The sequence below is a fragment of the Lonchura striata genome, chromosome 1 (assembly GCF_046129695.1).
Source record: "Lonchura striata isolate bLonStr1 chromosome 1, bLonStr1.mat, whole genome shotgun sequence".
Taxonomy (NCBI): domain Eukaryota; kingdom Metazoa; phylum Chordata; class Aves; order Passeriformes; family Estrildidae; genus Lonchura; species Lonchura striata.
This window is the reverse complement of record NC_134603.1, coordinates 20,530,896-20,551,613: the sequence shown is the minus strand read 5'-3', so window position 1 is coordinate 20,551,613 and position 20,718 is coordinate 20,530,896. Positions and strand designations below refer to the sequence as shown.

Genomic DNA, 20,718 nt, shown 5'->3' with positions numbered 1-20,718 from the left:
ACTTTACAATCTCAATTGCAAAATTAGGCAAGTTGAATTCCATGCTAAGAATTTAAATATCACCTTTAAACCACAATGATAAAAAAAGAGAAAAGTCAAAGTTCTTTTTTTTTCCTCAATGGGTTTGAAACTCTCATGATATGTAATGTCACCCTTCCCATCTTTTTCAGAATCTACAAAAACAAAAATATTATGGCTATGTATAATGAAAATTAAATTTCCCATGACATCATTTACCTTTAGAAACAGGGCTTTTGGGAAGAACTGCCATTATAAAGCACCAAATGTGTCTGTAGGTTTAGTCAGCATGAGACACTTCCCATTATCATATATTGAGATTTGATGACTGTAGACTCAGAAGTATGGATGAATTAACATGATGAATTAACTTTGCAGTTCTGGACACTCATGGCCACTGACTGCATTTGTTTCTAGTTCTGGAAATAGATGGTAAATGTATGTGTGTATCTTAAGCAATTTTTCCTGGGTTTTACACCTGTCTTCTACATTACATTTTACATGAGATGACAGTTTCTATCCAATGATATGTGGCTTAAATGATTTAGAATAACTTGTTAAGATAATGTAACTTATTATGGGCTTAAATCCAATTCTTGAAAAGTCAGTGAAAAACCATTTTGGAATCATTATTCTATGCAGTATTGTTAAATAGATGAAGATAAACCATATCAAGAAAAGATATTTCCATCTGACTGGTGGAATTAGGTAAAAGTATACTTTAAAGAATGAATTAGAATTTTTTTTTCTTCCTCATTGCCAGTTTATTGTTTAGCACCATGGGCTCTTGGATCACTTTTCCTATGTTTCCAACTGTTGCATTTGTAGCAAATATCTGGTCCCATCCTAAAGCAAAGTTACATCTCTTTGTAACAGCTGGATTGTGAGCTCAATGTTATCAACGTTGAGCTTCCTCCTAGAGTTTAGTTATAATGAAAAAGAAATAATTCTTGAATGTAATACTTCTGGAGCATCATAAATTAAATATATTTGTTTTACTACAGTATTTCTCTCTGATTTGTAAAAATTATTACAATTTAGTGACTGTGAAGTATTTGTGGGGAAAAAACAAACAACAACTAATGATCTCTTCTCTTCCGCAGAAAATTACATCAGCAGTTTGAGATGTATAAGGAGCAAGTGAAGAAGATGGGTGAAGAATCACAGCAGCACCAGGAGCAGAAGGGTGATGCCCCAACCTGTGGCATTTGCCACAAAACCAAATTTGCTGATGGCTGTGGCCATAACTGTTCCTATTGCCAAACGAAATTCTGTGCACGCTGCGGAGGGAGAGTGTCTCTGCGGTCCAATAAGGTATGGAGCTATCAGAGTTAACAGCAGGCTTCTCCTAATCTCAAGATCTCTTACTCACTGCTTATGAATCCAAATCACATAACTACTGAAACTGATTTCCTTTAAGGAGAAATCTGCTCCAGGGGCTTTTGAGATATCTGTCCTAATTTCATGTAATTTCCAATTGCATATGAATTTGTGATTATGGCTTTTAAGTTAATACATATCCTTTTTTGACTAACAAACTCATACAAGTATATTACTTTGATTGGAGGATGAGTCTCTGAAAAACAGAAGTATATCTAGTGATCTAGTGATACTAATATTGAGATATTTATTATTACAAAGTAGAGCAAGGATTTGTTTCTTTCCTGCTTGCCTAGGCTCTTCTGTGCAAGATTATTGTAAAACCAGTGTTAGAACATTTTATATAATATAATATTGTGCTTTAAAATATTTATTAGCTATTGTACATATCCACACTTATTGTGCATATTTATATGTGCATACACATGCAAATGTTAACGTATTTCTGGGAAATAATTAAATGCACTAACATATTGTTCTGTGTATGCTGGTGTTTATTGTATAACAAGTGATAAACCGGCTATCTGAATTTTTAAAAAAGCTGAAGGATAGAGTAAAAAATTCAGCACAACAGACGTAATCACAGAAAACTCTTTTAAGATCATTGTACTCAACATTTTGGATAAAATGTTCAGAATCTTTATCAGATTCTGACAGATACTTGTAAAAGACATATGGCAATATTCAAGAAGTATTATGTTAGTCTTTGTCGAAAATATGTATTTTGTAAACAATACCATTTTATCGTTTATTCATGTAATATTTTAATGTAATTTATTTACATAAATCAGTTTTTTTCATTGCAAATACCATGCAATTGGTAAATATTGTCTTTTGTGAGGTAGGAGACAATAGTATGCATACTATGTATTTCTTGGCCTAAGACTGAAAAGTAGGTTTAAATAATGGACTGAAGTTTTTGATTAGCGAAGTATATGATAATAAAAAATATAATAATTTAATAATAGTTCCTGATAATTAAAGTAACTGAGATTATGTGTAAATGTGTCAAATTGCCTAGACTTTCAGTAAGGTAACTTAAAAATGCTGCTTTCAGTAGGTTTACATATTTTATTTGTTTTTTTTATAGCTGACTAAATCATGTTGCTAGTAATAAGAGAGATAATTTCTGTATTCATTTCATCTGATTACAAAAGCTAATTAGGACAGATATTTGAGTCATTATGCCTACATCCTTAGAAACATAGCATTAGGAAGAATGCTTCATTTCCTAATGGCACATTCTGATACACCATTTAGATTCTCCTTGAGATGGATCATTTGAACTTGACAGATAGATACATGTCTGACTTCTCTTGACAGATTTCCAATGAGATTCTTCCTTAGAGTCTTAGGTAATTCTACTGCTTCACCATGCTCACCACAGATAGCTTTTCTTGCTGTCTAACCTAAATCTGTCTTTCAGCAAGTCAACTTCTCCATTCAGTCTGCGACTGTTCTGCAACACTTCTCAGCTGGCATTTTCTTCTATTACTTTTGATAATTTAGTGCAAGCTTTCCTGCGCCTCATTCATTTTTGTTCTCGATAATTTATGAATAAGGTGAACAGAGTATCTCTAGACTGATCTCCTGTGAGGCGTTGCTGTGGAAACTTTCTCTTCAAAAATGCTGGATCATTTATTCCTGTTTTTTTCTTCTTGTCCTTTCATTAAGTTTTCTCATGGATTAGTTTATTCTTGTTTCATGAAAGCTGAGATTCTTTAAAAGCCTGTAATCCCAACTGAGCAGTAGGAATAAATCCTATTTTCTCATTTTCTCTGTGACTACTTGAAAGAATTCTAATACATGTAACAGATGTGAATTCCCTCTACTAAAGCCATTCTGACTTCTCTACATTTTATCATCATTTATTAACATGCTTTCTAATTTTATTGTGTATTTTAGTTTCTAAAATCTGTTCAATGTGGATGCCAGACTCCTTTGTCTATTCTTCAATTGATATAATGTTGAAATTTCTTAAAAATATATTTGAATTTTTGCCAAATTTTATACTTTTTATCAATGAAAGAGTGTACTACAGCTAATAATTATTTTAGATTGGAGATGTTTTACACTATAGTTTCATTTTAAAAATATGGGTTTATTTTGTTAACTCACTTTAAAGCTTTTCTTTCTGAAACATTAGTTCAAAGTATGTTGTCCAGTTTATTCTGCATAAAATATTCTCAAGTAAATACCTTCCTAATCACTGTGAATAGGAACAAAAATTATCTAATTGAGAAAGATTGTGGCAGTCTCCTGTTTATGCCCTGCTTTATGCTTACACTGATTATTCCATTAAAACTATTTTGGTTTACCAGAATTCATTAGTATCTCTCTTCTGAATACAACTTCAGTTTCTTGAAGGATGACTTCTAATAACTTCCTATTTTAAATATGCTTTTTTTGGTCTTTGTAGACATTTTTTGACACATTACATATATATATCTATATATCTATATATATATCTGGTTTGGACCTTACATAAGGTGATACTTATACTGTCTGAAATGTTCCTTGGTGGATGTTTTTGAGATCTTCATAATATCAAGTGTCAAGCTAAACTCCTCCCTTTTACTTCAGATTCTCCTAAATTGTTTAGTACAGACCAGTATTAGCAGCATGTGCCTCAGATGATGGAGAATTGCAAAGAATACTCCTCTTTCAAAGGTCTCAAGGCTGACTACTGCTTACAAGGTTCATGGCCATGAATAGGAGCAGGGGGTGAAAATGTTTTGACTGTTGCCAGAGCATTAGATTAAGATTCTCAAAATGCTTGGATGACTTATTCCTTTTATAGTTTCATTAAAGAGACTTAAATATATAGGCATTAACATTCAAAAATTATCATTATGTGTGAGTTCCTTCTAGCTCAAACAAACAAAAATGATAATGGTAGCACTTCTTCTGTACAATTTGTTATCTTGGTGAATGGTATATTTAGCTAAATGGGGATTAAATTTCAAGGGAGTAAAAAAACCTTGAACAGTCATTTTTTATGTTTATGAACAGTTCCAGATTGATTAAAATTTAAAGAATAAATCACGTGAGAGCAAGAAGTAATAGTTCTTAGTAATAAGAGTATCACTGATATATAAAATATACTCCTGTTCTTTTTTCTTTTATTATATACAAATTTATATAGGGAAATGCACATTGAATGAGTCAGTTGACAGCAGAATGAGGTTTATACAGGTGAGAAATCTAAATGCTAAAATTTTGGAAAAATGCAGCCTCCAGATTTGATACAATATTGCATGCAGCGAATATCACTTTTAGCACCTCAGAATGGCAATTCACTAAACCAACATTTTACTTGAACAGAAAGGAAAAATGTTTGACTGGAAAGTTAATGCATGCTGAATACCTTCTTTCAGAGTATTTGGCAACTTACTATCACTTGGAGCCACTGAAACATCCTTCTTTCTTTGTCTTTGAAGAACAAAAATAAGACATTTTTAGTTGTTTTATAGGACCCAAAACCAACATGAGAAACACAATAGGTACTTCTCTCAGTTCCCCTGGTTCAGTGCAAGCTTTGAATTCTGATTATTTCCATGGGGTTGTTTGATTTTGAAAAAAACGTTCAAGTTCTCTTTGCTGAGTGATTCTAACTGCTGAACTTGCAATGTGATCTGTATGGAGTTGCAAAACGAAATTGTAGCATACTTGTGGTAATGCATAATCCTTTCATTCTGTTGAGAATTAGCAAGCACTGAAGAATTAGTCTGTCACAACCAGGTTTTCTAAGTCAGTAGGATTTGGAATAAATTCCATGATTTGTTATTGCATACAAGTAAGTTGGTCTTTAAGAGATGTGGTTTGACTTTCCATTTCTCTACAAAAGATGCATAACACTCTAAACATGAGGAAAGAGTTCCTCTAAACAGTTTGTGTGTTTTTTCTTTTCAGTTTAATCCATGTAACACCTGTAAAAGCTGATAACCTGCAACTGTATTCATCTTTCTGGAGAACAAGTGTCTCTGGAAAAAAAAGAAAGTCAGTGGTAAATTATTCCAAAGACATTCCACTTCTTATTCAGAAGTTGAAAATTAACAATTGGAGAGTTTAAAAGTTATGTTTCTCATTAGGATGAATTTCACATCTCAGTCTTCCCATGGATAGAATAGAATTTGTATTACCAGATGTGTTGAAGACTTTCAATCTTAAATCTGGTCTTGATTATATTGGACCAGTATTAATGCCATAGGAACATCTATGATAGTTAAGACATCTGAATATTCATGTAGATAAGGCCTTTTTCCTTATAACTGCTGTTAAAATATACCTGTATTTTCATGTGGAGCAGGACAAATACCCCTGTTCTTTGAAAACAGAATTGAATGATTTCTCTAATGTCTTTGCTATTGAAATGCCTGACTAGGCTGTCTTTCATGTTGTCAGTCATGTCATTGCTTTCAGTGTATTGCTGTGAACTCAAAAATGTTTGACAGTGTGTGTGGAGGAAGCTGAGAGGCTGGAGGAAGTCCTTGGTGTTTGGTAAAGAGTGGTGGTGTGTCTTGAACTTCACATATCTTTATATTTTGTAGCTTGTTTCTGAAAAAAGCTTCTTCATCCTGGGCATTATTCAACATAGGCTGATAGTGTGAGTTAAGTCTTGGTTACTGTTACGATCAAAGTATGAATGACAGTATTATGAATTATACTTATGGACTGTAATTGTCTTGGATAGTGGAGCGTATTTCTTCAGAAATGAGGATAAGAAATCAAGGCTATGGAAATCGTTGTTCCCATATAAAATGTCTCTGAATGTCTACTTTCTTTCTTACTGCAGTGGGACAGGAAACCATGCTAGGAAAGTATGAGGCCACCTGGTACTGAGCAGAAAAATATGTCTCTGCACACAGAGTGATAATGCATGGATGTCCTGTGATTTAGATAGCTTCCTATGCTATTTACTATTTCTATAACTGAGAATATCACTAAAACCCATAGCATCTTTAAAATACTTTGATCTTTTGCCACTGAACATAGGATCATAGAATAAACTGGGTCAGATGGGACCTGTGGAGGTTTTTCCAGATCAATCTCCTGTTCCATGCGGGATTAACTTCAAAGTCAGATGAGGTTTTTAGGATCTTGTTCAACTGAGTTGTAAAAACCTCCTAGGAGAGTGAATCCCTAACCCCACTGGACAATCTCTTTCAGTGATTAACAACTCTTTTGATTTTCTTTTTTTGTTACATGCAGTACAATCCCTTAATTGTTACATTTTGTTTATTACCTGTGCATCTTCAAGAGAATTCTGTCTTTGTGTTTCTTATAGCTAAACTTCAAATAGTTGAGGGATGCAAGTAATTCCTGTCTTTCCACATCCTTCCCTATCCCAGCCTTCTTTAGGCTAAACAAGCCTATCTCCCTTAGCTTCTTATATTTTTTTTGTTTTATTGCCTGTCTTGTTTGGCCTCTGTTGTATTCTCTCCTGTTTGTTTGTAACTTTAGGATTGGAGGAAACCTAAGCCTTCTCTAAGAGTTACATGTTATAAAGTTGCATTTCATACAGGTATCAGAACAACAAATCTATAAAATTAATTGTCACCCTATTTTGGCAAGTAGTTGTATTCCTAGCACAGCCAATTCTTAAGCAAGTGCCTAGATTTAGTCTCTGTATTGGCATGTGAAATTAAAATACCAAATAAAAACCATCATTCTTCGTTGAGTAAAAGAGCAAATATTTTTGACTGAAAATATTTTGAATATTTTGAATATTATTTTTCTAAAGTATTCTATTTGCAATTTTAGAGCTAAAAAGAAAATTTCTTCAAGGAAAATAAGAAATAGAATGTTTGTATTTAATATTGATGGGTATGAAAAAGAAATTATATGTGTTATAAACCTGGCATGACATGCAGTAAACACTTGTGACACTCTGTCTCCTTATGCTTTATAACTCCAGAATTTTAAAAATCTCTTGAGTGACTAACATGCGGTTTTCCCATTTGAGTGCCCTTTATTTGTCTGTAGTAAACATTCTTAATTTCACTGAACTGTGCAAGTGCAAAGCATTGATGAATGCTAATCATTTGCAGTACTAGGGTCCAAGGTGTGAGCTAAATGCTGCATCCTTTTGATGGGATTACCCATTCTTTTGTGAAGATTATTAAGGCATGACTCCCAAATTATGAAAATAATTCCCTTTGAACATTTTTTGTAAAATTTTTTATTATTATAAAATAGTTTCAATTTCACTCATGAAAAGATAATGAAAATTATTAAAAATACTTATTTTTACCATATCTCTTTCACTACTAGGGAAAATAAGAAAGATATATATTACTTTGATATTTATTTGTTTATCTTACTAAAAAATTCTAGTACTTACTTTCAAAATGGATGTGATTCTTTCCTTATTTGTGTGTTTTTTTTTCCCCCTGTCCTTTCTTTCTTGCTTTCGTGGATATGAACTCCAGGAGGACAAAGTGGTTAGAGCCTTTTTTCTGTTTAAAGTTCTTTTCTTTTATGGTTGACTTATTTCCTGCCCTACATTTGCTCTCATTTACACAGGTGTAATTCCTACTGAAGGCAAGGGGAATTACTGTCATTAAAATGAAAGCAATGCTTGGCATAAAAGGCTTAACTGTTTTTCAAATAGCTTACTAATAACCTGTGAGTTGTTGTGAACAGTATGCATGATATTCCTCTCTGTTTGCAGCTTTTGTGAGCATGCCCCTGCATTTCCTTTGCTTTTGCAATATATGTGCACAGCTTAAAAAAGTTTAATGTCATTTGTGTCATAGGTATTTCTTTGATAAAATTGATTTGCATTCTTGTTGAAGTGGCATAAAGTGATCATAATGTTTTTTCCACTCTGTATCACTGATATGTATGCTCTCAACATTTTAGGTTGTAATTTTTTTGGCATGGTAGTTCAGTTCTGACTGTCAATGACAATACCTATATATATTAAGAAAACATATCTATCCTAAACGTTTAGGAATATGCCAGAAATGTCATAGAGTTACGCATTAACATAAATTATTTTCCAAACTGGTTTGTAGGCTTTCCTAAAATATAGTGCACATATTGTATTCAGCATAATGTTGAAACAATGTTAAACATTATGCATGTCACTGACATTCTGTTTGTCTTGATAATAATACACATACAGGAAATATTTTAATCTTTTATTTTAGCAAGGTTTAAAACGGTAGTATAAATCTGAATTTGGGAATAAGCATGGATATGTTTCAGTATTTTTTACCAAATGAGTGTAATTGGTTTTAAATAACAGAATTGAGAAAAATACATGAGCTAATGTAAATCTGTTTTTCCATCAAACTCTATGCTGTATTCTAAAGAACTAAAATTACAAAAGCAATTTGCCCTGTAATGCTTGGCAAATAAGTTCATGATTGAGACGGCGTAAAGAAATTCTTTAACGTTTGTATACTTTTAGTTAATGTATACAGAGAATGGCTTTTCCTATAGTAAAATGTAATTTTTCCTTCCTGATAGACGTGTCAAGGCTCACATTTGACTTTCACATATGATTCAGAAATTGCTTCCCACAGAAGTTGAAAGCCATTATTGTAAGCCCCAATGTTGTTACCATTGAGGACATATCTTTAGTGGCAGGAAGTGACATTTGAGGTGGGCCATCTCCTGGTGCCCCTGTCTGTTAAGGGTACACAGCTTGCTTTTGGCCTACATCATCAGAGCTTTTCACAGTTTAAAGGCTGGGGATGTTCGAAAGCTGTGAAGAACAGTTTGTAGAATACAGAGGTAGCTGTTGAATACAAAAAGCAGATGAAGAAAAGGAGCAATTTTCTCCTTGAAGAATGTACCCTTTCTGTATAATCTTGCAAGTAATTGATGCATGTGAACAGTACTTATTTCCACAGTCAGTCCAACAACTGATGCCTGCGATATCATCTATGTTGGAGCCATGTCAAATACTAAATTCACCTGGAAAATAAAATTTAAAAAAACATGTGAAGGTTATAGAATTATCTAGCTTTAAGATGTGCATGTGTTAAGGAGGAAAGGGACAGGAATTTCCCTAGCTAATCAACTAGTTGAATTTTTCCATTAATAGGGACATAGGCTCAAGTTGCTTTATGTAATTTCTGTTTCTGTTGATTTTGAAATAGATGTTTTAGAAGTTATGAAGCCAGAAAAAACAATGAATATATTAAGTCAACTTTTTTTCAACTATAAACATTGTAAAGAAAGAACAACAGTGGTATTTTTCTTTACATTTTAGTACTAACTGCAAGGGTAAAAGCCCTGGTGTATTGAATGCAGTGTAATGTATCAAAATAGGTGCCTTCAATATAAACAGTATTTTTTTTGTATTTTACAGCATTTCCCAGTAGATTAACACACCCAGTGAAGCCTTAATATTATTTTTTGTCCTTATTTTTCCAGTGTTAGTGTAGAAGGTCTGAATTCCAGTATTTCTTAGGAGGCCTATTCTGTATTATGTAACCATAGAACGGCAAGTTCAATAGAAAATTCCCCTAGATAATGCTATAGATACTTCATGACTGTTGATGGTTTGTTGATCCAGTTAAAAAACAGCTTTGGAAAATGAGATGTATTGAAAGTATGAGGTCTGTAAGGAGCTAGAAACATATTATAGTGTGTCCTCTGTAGAAGTCTTGTTAACATCAGTACTGTTTGTTGTTACTGTACAATACAGTTTAGGCAAAAATATATCTTAATTTTAAATAGTAGGAAATGAAAAAGTAGTAGAATTTCTAAATTTTTACTGAATTTTATCCTGAATTTAAATGAAATTATAGACTTTGTACTTTTCATGGAGACCATGACTTTAAAGAAACCACTGATACTTTGGAGACACTAAATAAGTAAGCAACCTAATACATTTTTGGAAAGAGCTGACAGGATAAAATGGGGTTCCTTTACTTTGCTGGTTGTTGTTTAGCTTTTTGAAGCTGATACAATTCCAGTGGAGTGTTTTGTTGTGGACATTTGAGGTTTAGATACAATGATTCATATTTTTAACTGTTTGTTTTCAAGTGACAAGTTTTGTAGTGACGTGAAATCAGCAGTGGCTTGGCCCTCAGAGCTTCTGATACTTTTTTGGTTCATTCATCTCTTCCAGTGGATTCAGAAGCTTGTTTTTAGAGAATCTGTTTTAAACTGCTACAGATCAAAGGCTTCACCAAAACTGTTTATAATTATGTACATGAAAAACCTGAGGAAGAATGCACGGGAACTTGCTTTTTGTTCTGTCTTTATGTCCTGTGCAAGGAAATAAAATATTTGGCACTTTCTTTGAAGTAAGTGTTCTACCCTTCTAATGTTATTAATTTTGAAATATCTAAGAAACAGACAAATAGCTTGTATTTAAAAATCTATTCTGAAAACACCACCAGTCCTAAGAACTTTTTTTTCCTAAAACAATTCTAAACAATTCTATATAAAATTACAGTAGAAAGGATAAAAAAGCAATTATCATAGGGCATTATTCTTTATCCCTTTATCTTACTGCAGTTAAAACTTCCTATTCCCCAGTTTTACTTCACCATGTTCCAAAGTAATCAACATTGCTATACCAGTCAGGAGAGACCTAGGTGTTGATGATAATGTTTTCTTTCACTTTTGTGAAAATTTCACTGTTAAAAAAATAAGGGTTTTCTCATTTTACTTCTGCCATTCTGAAGAGGTCTTGGGCCCTAACACGTTTCATATTATTTCTAAACCATCAGTGTTGTAGTTCTGTACCTCCACAGCACCTGGAAACATTCTCATCTGGAACTGAACAAATGTGAGAAATATTTGTAGAAGCCATAGGTTGCTTCTCCTACCTCTGCCTTCTTGCTACTGGAAAATATCTGTTTGGGGGAGCTCTTACCCTGTTCTTGAAATTTGACATAAGCTGATTTTGTGACTTATGAAGAAACAGACTCTGAGTCTCATCAAGATTTTCATGGCCTGTGTATGCTCAATGTATCTTTATAACAAAAAAATATGTTAAATTTCCAGATCACTGAAATTTGGAAAAAAAAATTTTTTTAGAAAGAGACTCACAAAAACTATAGAATATTTCCTATACTTAGAATACCTCTGACAAGTCTCCTGTACCAGCTATTACCTAGGATCATTTTATGAGATACCTCTTTGCTGTGGGAAGCTTAATGATTTTCCTCATCTCTTGAGTATTGTCTTTCAGATTGGGATCTCTAAAAGTCATTCAGAGAGTTGGCAACTTAGATCTTCCTGAATCCACTTGGGCCACTTGTCCCAGCCTGTTCTCTGATCCTGTTTCTCACATATCCATTTGTCTAAGTTGTTCTCTATCTTACTGCATTCAGACTGCACTCTTGTTTCCTTGATCAGTAACAGAAAGCACCTCCAGTAGCAGAAGGTGAACAAACTTCTTGGTTGAAATTGGATTGCCAAACATATTTCAATATTAGGTTCTCCTTTTGCCTGTCAAAATTATCCTGCTAGCAAGACACGTCCTCTACTCAAAATATGTTATCCAGCTTTATTTTCAGTGTTTTCAGGACTGTCATGATGTCACATGATAGAATGTAGTCAGTATACATAGGTTTTTAAATCTGCAAGTAGCAGACTTAAACTTGTCTGAAATCCTGGTGAATACTATACATAGTAAATACCTCCTACTAATGGTTAAATTGGCATACAAATGTTTTCTCTAAATTAGATCTCATGTGTTGCCAACTTTTTGGGCCTTACTGTCATACCAAAATACACTGTTGGTTGGCCATCACAGTCAAAGAACAGGGAGATTACACCGCATTGTAGTCCATAGACCAACTTTATATGAACTTCTTTGAGTTGTTGGAGATGTTGTGGGATTTAATTTTTTATTTTCTTCCTTTTTTCTTTTTTTCTTTTTTTTTTTTTTTTTTTTTTGCCTTCTCTGCAATGCCAATTGGCCTATTTTCTCATGCACAGATCATTGGCTTACCCTCCACAGTGTTCAAGGAAAGAGGAATGTCTTCCTAGGAACTGCCAATCTCCTTTTTCAACTTCTGCTTGAAATTTAATTGGAAAATAAAAATAAAGCAACTTCTTCACATAATGTAGGTTCAAATTGGTCATAGGTATTTCAATCCAGTGACTACATGGGGTTTTAGATCCCTGTATGGAGGCTTTTCTTTTGATATCTATGCTCTGTGTTTAAAGAACACACTCAGATTTATTTCTTGCTTAAGAATAGAAGCAAATACATAAAAAATACTATGAGTGAGTCTGAAATTCTTTTTACAGTCATATTTGTACTGCTGTGTTAGATGAGCAAGGTTTTGTATACCTGAAAGCTTGTATAATTATTTTACCCACAACAGTCAATGTAAAAGACACTAATTCTTCCTATAAACATTGACCTTTACATATACACGATGGTGGTGTAATTTTACAGTACAGAAATTAGAAGTAGCTGGTTTGATTTTAGATGTACTGAATTTCTGAAAAGCACAAGAGATGATTTAGAGAGAGTGGTGAAATTAGAATAGCCAGTTTTTGTTTTGCTAACTATTTTTCCCGCCCTGATAGCACTAGAAATTTATCTTTTAACTTCAAATTATTGAAAAGAGATTAATTTTCCATTAAAATTCTTCTAGAAGCTGTCCAAAAATAATCTTGTCTTAAAACATGTATGGAAACATTGCTATAACAATAAAAACTATAGCACATCAATAAATTTTTACTTTTGTTAAAATTAATAGACCAAGATCAATTACAAATAGCAATTCTGGAACCAGAAGATGAAACAGTTCTTGAGCAGTAAGTTTTATTTGCCACCTGTTGTAATATTCAGAAACATTGCCATGTGCTATTAAGTTCCAGGTGTAGACCTTTATCAAAGGTAGCTCAGCAAATTCCTCATTTCAGTCCCAGGTGTGTAACAGCACACCTAGGACTCTTTGGACACAGTTAGACATTATGGCACAGCAGGGGATGGTATAAATGTTTAATTATCTAGATTCAGCTTCAGTGGCTGGAAACCAGTGCCTATATATATAAATAATGAAGACATTGCTAGTAATAGAGCTAAGCAGCAAACCTCCTAAGGTGCTTTTTTCCCCCCTCAGCTGTTTACTTAGAGCTTTATTTAGCTAGTGCCTTCAAGGAATAGTTTAGTGGTAGGTTGAGGAATTAAATGCAAGAGGCCTTGCATGTGGGTTAATATCTATTTGTTCTTTAGATCTGCTGCGTGAAAAATGGAATTTGCATGGCCAGCATCTGTTGATATTGTATGCACAGACAAGACAGTTATTCAGCTTAGTATGACTGCATTTATGTAGACAGTTTTAGCAGATGTTGAACTTCAGTGAATTCAAGGAAGAATTTAAATAAATGTGAAAAATCCTGTGTTAAAACAAGATGTCACCTATGAACTGTAAACAGGGTATTCAAAAATTAAAACTTCCATGGTTTAAATTATTATAAAGATGCCATCATTCAGCATCAGGAAGATCTATGGAAAAGCTTGGATTTCAGGTAGCTAATTCAATTTCAGCCAATTTATATATGTTACTGTTTGTGGCTTTTTCAGAATTAGTTTCATGTAGTTCACACACCCTTTTTAGCATTTTAAATCTGGAAGAAATAAAATACCAATGGTTTGTAAATCAAATAAATATTAAAAGGATTTCTGTTTGATATGGGGGATAATACTTTCACAAAATAAATCCATACAATGTTTTAATACTGAAAAAATCCAGATGTATCTTTATTAAGTGGGAATCTGAGTAAATTTTTTTACTATGTATACACGTACCTCCCATTTATCTTTAAATGTTTAAAGTTGGTCAGTGTTAAACACTAGTGTTCATTTAACCTGTTCATCTTTCAGTTTCAGTGTAATTGCTACGTAACGTCAGAGTCATGACCTGTTTAATTAAGGTGTTCTTGCTCTCAGATACTTGGTCATGTGATTATGAAAGATAATATTTATTACTATTAACTATTTGGATTTTTTACTGTTTTAGGTAGACAAAATATAGGATCCTTCTAAGGGATTAGAATAGTTTAACCTCTACATTGAAGATAAGGTTCAAATGCCTATTTCTCCCAATGTGTGCAATTCCCTAGAGTCCTTGCATTCATTATTAGTTAATTTTTAGATTATAACAACATTATATATTTTTTAACAAATTGGTTTTGCTCTGTAGGTGTGAAACAAATTCCTCCTACTTTGCTTCAAATTATTTTTTAGTTTTATCTGGTCTTTGTTTGACTTCTATTTTTTATTGACGTCATTGTGAGTGGCCAAAGAAAACTTTCTGTGTAGTAAATGTCTGGCCTCAGTAACTTGGGAGGAGCATAATTGTTTACATTGTTCTTAACATTGTTGTATAGCAAAAAGCAAAAATTAGTTTAAAATGTAGCCTATAGATTCAGACACCAATCTCAAGTACTCATTAAAAGTGCTTAAAAGGCTGTATTTTATTCAAGAGAAAGTGCTTTATTAATGTTGGCCATGTTGCAAAAGATTTTTTTGGTTGTTTCCAGAGTCCTTGTAGATTAATGTGATTGGTTTTTGTTTTATAGCTTATTCATTTGTTTGTCTTAACTGGCTATTTATAAAAGAGTCTGAATGAAAATAGCTATGATCCTAAAATGTTAGACTTCTGTAATTTTATTGTACCATAAGCTTAAAAAAATACTGTAGATATATTTAGTATTATGAATGGGATTCTGATACCATTATAGGTATGGGTTTGTTCATGCCCCAAGTCCACTGAATGGCTGCCTGCTGTGTAAGGCCCTTACTCACAGGAGAGTGTGCTACCATTATACCTTACACTTAGCAGTTAGGGAAGAAACAGAGGGCTTTATCAGAGAAAAGTAGACCACCATCTTCACTTTCCATGGACTTAAATGTGGGTTAAGTCTGGTCTAGGTCTTATAATTGAGAATTAAAACACATACAACTTAACTTCCTGAGGAGATTAAAAATTCTTACATAAAGAAACCATTGTGTCATGATTTAATCTCAACAAAAGTGCCTGTTTAACCACTTTTCTTTCTAAAGCCTCAAAAATTTAGTCTAGCCCATTTATATAGTCTGCATGTGGTGTCTTCACAGATCTGACTTGCTTCCTTCAATATTGTCTGTAGTGAATATTGAAAAAATGAAGGGAGAAGCAGACACCACATGGAGATGTATCAATAGTAAGATTCAGTGGTTTAACAGGGTAAATTGATAGAAGCTTCCAGCTGTGAGGTGGAATGTAAAATTACACAGCCTATTTAGAAAGAATTCCTAACAAACTACTTTTTTTTTTTTTTTTTAGGCAAATTCTATGTCCTTTCTAAGTCACAGACATAATTTCCAGGCTATACTTGTAGAAAGACTTTTATTCTTGTGAGAGCTTCAAATATGGATGTAAAGCTTTCCAGGACAAAATTATTTTTATAATTCAGTATTATTATTTGAAAAGTTAGCTGTTGTTAGCTGTATAACTTAGTTGTTAGCTGCGAATTAAAATTGTAGTGTAGATTCCTTTCATAAGAGAAATTCAGTGATTGATGTTCTTCAAGACACTTTGTCCATGACTTTTTTGCTGTTCTTGCTTCATCTGAATTCTCATACTAGGAGTTTGGAAGAACATGAGGGACTTATTAAAGTATGACAGCTTTGGACTGTCAGTTCACATACACAGAATATGTACATGAAGAGTTCTATAATGATATATTTAACTTTTCCTGCAAGAGGGAATGATATCAAAGAACTATAAGGCAGGAAGTGATCATTAAACTGTATATACAATTATCTGAGTGAACTTGAAATAGAACTAAGTTTAGGGAATTGATAATTCTCACTAATAATGCTTTAAAGCCTGTTAACTTATACTAGTGGAGAAGGGGAAGCATTCACCTAGCTGCCACTGCTGAAGTAGAAAAAGAACTTACGTATATGGAATTATTAGCAATTTTAAAGTAAGAAGTAATTATGGAGGTATATAAACATGTCAATATATATATATAAAGTAGAAGTATAGGCAGTTAAGTATATTTTGTTCCTAACAAAGGGGACTATTTGACATTGGATTTAAAAAAAATAAAAAAAGATCTTTATTTCATTGTTTTTTTACCTTTTGTTAAATATAGTTGTTCTCTCCAGCATCTTGATAGGTGGATATACTTGTGCAAGGTGTCACTAAGTGTGTTGCTTTTTTGCCCTTTGTCTGTTCTATTTTGAAATTCATGAAACAAACATACTGACATACACTTTTTTTTTTAATGTTAGATTTTCTTGCTGTTCTGTCAGGGTTAGCTATGGCTGCATCTATTGGAGGCATAAGATCTGCAGCTGTTGTAGTATGCAGCTCGGTGCAGGTTTCCAGACTGGGTAGCACAGCCCTGAGAATGGTGCAGGGAGGTGATTGTCCCATCAGACTGTGAGCTGATGTGGCCTCACTGAGTGCTGGGTGCAGTTTGGGGTACCACACAGTACAAAAGACATCAGACTATTAGAGTGAGTCCAGGGAAGGAGATCAATGGTGAAAATTCTCAAGGGTAAGACTTATGAGTAGTGGCTGAGGTTGCTTGGCTTATCCTGGTTGGAGAAGAGAAGGCAGAGGGGTGACCTCATTGAAGTCCACAACTTCCTCACAGGCACAGTAAGGTGAGGTGGGGAGCTTCAGATGGGACATCTTGAAAAGGCTCTCCAAGCAGAGGGTGGTTGTTCAGTGGAACAGTCTCCCCAGAGAACTGGACATGGCACCAAGCCTGTTCCAGGAGCATGAGCATAATGCTCACAGTGATATGGTTCATTTGTAGGCAGTCCTTTGAGGAGCAGGGAGTTGGAGTCCATGCTCCTTATGGATCCCTTCCAACTCAATATATTCTATGATTTTATATGTTTACATTTTGCTGTGCTGCTGTGACTACATTGTCAGAGCCCAGGCAGCAAGTTCATGTAAAGTTGAAGAATGTTTATGTGGGATTCAATACAGCAATAACTACATGATAAGCATCTCAATTTTTCTATTACCATTATGTTACACTTCATTAGAGTTGGATCTTTCATTTTTCTCAGACAATTTCAGTAATGAATGATGACACAGATGATGTAAATGGTGTAATTCTGTTGATTTCAATTTAGTGCCATCTGTGTGCAGACCCCGGGCTTATTGTGGTCCTGTCACATCTCCTCTCTTTTGGTTCCATGTTGATGTTGATATTGTGTCTTATATTTATAAATAATTTTCGAGTACTTAGTGCCATTCATCTTCAGACAGTTTACATGTGTTAATTAACGAATATGCCCAGCACCTCTGGGCTGTAGATAATTTGTTATTTTTATTAGCTGGTCCCTTAATGAATCTGTGACATTAGTACAGATTTTTTGAACACAAAGAGGCATAAATAACATCTAATTGAAAATTTTAGGAAACAAAAGCCTCAAAATAAAATTACTTTATGATACTTGAATATTATTTAACATTGCCTTTGACAGCAAAACTCTTGGTAAAATAAAATAAGTTGGAAATGTCATTTGGATTTTCAAGTGTCTAGTGTCCACCCAATTTTGGTGGAAAACAAATATTTAGCATAATAATAGCTCATAAGAATTATGTTTTATTAAAATATTTAAGAAAAATTGTAATAATATTTTATTTTAAAAAACCCGTAGTATTTTCAGACATTCAATATTTGTTTAAAAGCTGTTAATATAATTAACTTTGCTAGAAAAGTTTTGAAAATTAGTAATTCTAATACCTATTTGTATTTCCTTATTGCAACCATAATTGCCTATTTGTATTTTTTATGAAAAATTTGTCTTTTCTCCACCACGAATTTCTAACCCATCAGCCCTGACAACAGTCTTTACAGAGAAATTATTTTTTGAGGAATGAAGGGAACAAATAGGCAAAAAAAATTGGGCTGAGCAGTTAAGTAATTTGTTTTTTTTACATTGATGGCTAAGGGTTAGTGTGAAAAAAAAAAACCTAACTTCTTTGCAGAAGCTTAAATGATAGAAGACCAACACAAATCACTGGTTAAACTGATACAATGAGGATTAATTGAATAAAGAAATAGAGGGGAAAGCTGTAATGAACTTCCTAGATGAGTTCTTCAAGCCTTACTACTGGGGAAGACCTTTAATATTTTCACTAGTGGCTCTGGCATAGAGAACAAGAAAGCTGTAATTAAATACATTGGCCACGAAAAGTTGGATGCTTATCAGCACCGGGGAGCAATGGGATACTGCACAATAGAGAACCAGATGACCTTCTGAACTCCCATAGTGAAAATGAGTGCAATAAAACACCACTAAGTGTAAAATCAGGAATTTAAGAACTAATATTTTCTTTCTCTGGACTGCAGGCCAGGGACTCCTGTGTAGCTCAGTCTTGATCAACTGTCCTGAATTCTGCTTTCCATAGCGGGGTAACTGAGTCCAAGCTGCTTATTAGGAGCAGTTTTTGCTCCATGCTGTTCTCCTACACTGTGTGCTGGCATTGTCTGGGAGATGCTGGTTAGCAAAGGTCTGACTGTGCCAGGAAGCATAAGAATTAGCAGGAATCCTGGGCCAGCACCTGGCTCTGTGACAGGGTTATGTCTTACTAGTATAGGCATAGTCCCAAAGTGCAAAATCTATTTGGTCTTGAAAACTGAAAGCAGAGAGGGTATGTGATTGGTCACTGTAAAAATATCAGGCAGCAACCACTGAGGACAGAAAGGAGCTATTTACATGTAACGACAATATTGGTATAAGAATAAGTAGCAATAAACTAGTTTGGAATATGTGAGCACTGGAAATTGAAAGGCATTCTTTCCATTGTAGCTGTAGGACTTGGAAAAACGTTTTGAGAAATTTTGGGCTCAGTATTCTTAGTTAACTTTAAAAAAGTTTATTATATTATGAAGTTTTAAAAAAAAAATATTTTCTTTGAAACAGCAGGCAACTGGAAGCAATCCATGAGGTTTCTTCCTATCCAGTATACTTAATGAGATTAAATTTACTAAGAAAACTGCAGGAGCTGTGTGCTCCTTTCTTTTGCTTTTCTGAGACTGTTACAAATCTGAAAGTTTGGTAAATATGTAGCTTGGTCAACTGTACATTCTCAGTATATTAAGTAATTATTCAAATTTCTAAGGTTAAAGACATCCTTTGTGAATCATGTTGTAAACTTTGGTCACTTAGAGCAGGTTTATTTCATGCCAAACCCAGTGCACTTATGTAATAAACCCTCATGGCCCTCTGGAGTACTGTGTAGGTTTATGGATTTCATTTTGGAAGCAGTGTAGCTGTATTTGTTAAGACGTAATACTGACAGTTTGTACTATATCCAAAGCACACATGTCACAATAGCCATTTTCTCACTGGAAGATTGTACACCATTCTAGTTCTTCATGAAGTCATGAAAGCTCATGAAGGAGCTAAGTATGGTCAATATGGCATTGTGTAGAAATTATGCAGTCTTCATTGGCATGGACTGGACAGTTTTGAGTTGTGCCTGTGCCATAATGAAAAAACTCAAATTACTGCCTTTACAGATCTTCAAGAATATCAGATGTTTTATACATTAACTTCTTAATTTTATACAATGTATTTTAGGAAGGATGTTCTTTGGCTTTTATTAACCCAGCTAGATTAGTATTCTAACAATTTCTAGCCCTACTGTGCATGTAGAGGGATTGAAAAAAATTATGAAAATATTACTAGTATATGTCTTAAAGATAGTAAAAGAGTGATATAAAAGAGATACACTGTCCATTAGGACAAGGTCACCATTAGTACAAAAGAATGTATCTTTTAAAAATTGTAGTCACATAATTTTCTCTTTGACTTGAAAGATAGTGTCATGTAAATATATATGCTCTGTCACATGCATACACAAGATATGATATGCTTATTTCACTCTGACTTTATTGTTTATGGCCATTATAATTTTCATACATAATGTATCCATTCACTACAAAGTCAAGACCAAATATAATCACTCCCCCAGTACAAAGAATTTTTGTAATGCAAATACACATATCCCTTAAAATCTATGTAAAGGTGTTTGTCTCATACTAGTATTATAAACTTTCCCACTTTTCTTAGCTGGTATTGGAATTCTTATGATATTTAATACAATTTTCAGTTTTGGGGGATAGGTATCAATTTCTCATTACAGATATAAGCCAAATATTCCAGCAGTTTTGACATTCAGCCAAACTGATTGTAACATGAAAGTCAGTACCATAGCACAGACTAGTGGCATAGCAAAATATTTAAAAATCAGGTAATCTTTATCAACTTTTAGCAAAGTCATGAGCATTAACTTTGCTTATGTAATATATTTCACTGACTAAATGCATTAATGTAACAGTAGGAAATGAGAAGGAGACTTGTCTGTA

General features: G+C 33.6%; 1 protein-coding gene across 37 annotated transcripts in view; it reads left to right on the top strand.

The window, feature by feature from the left end:
* Window positions 1–20,718, top strand: part of RIMS2 (regulating synaptic membrane exocytosis 2) — a 447,453-nt gene that overhangs the window by 89,136 nt on the left and 337,599 nt on the right. For 26 of the 37 annotated variants that reach the window (XM_077782606.1, XM_021546524.3, XM_021546510.3 and 23 more), the window contains 2 exons: window positions 1,122–1,332; window positions 7,830–7,841. In XM_077782606.1, coding sequence (XP_077638732.1) covers window positions 1,122–1,332; window positions 7,830–7,841 — 223 coding nt within the window. The remainder of the gene's footprint in view (window positions 1–1,121; window positions 1,333–7,829; window positions 7,842–20,718) is intronic. The other 11 variants (XM_077782614.1, XM_031504067.2, XM_031504056.2 and 8 more) reach the window with 1 other exon arrangement.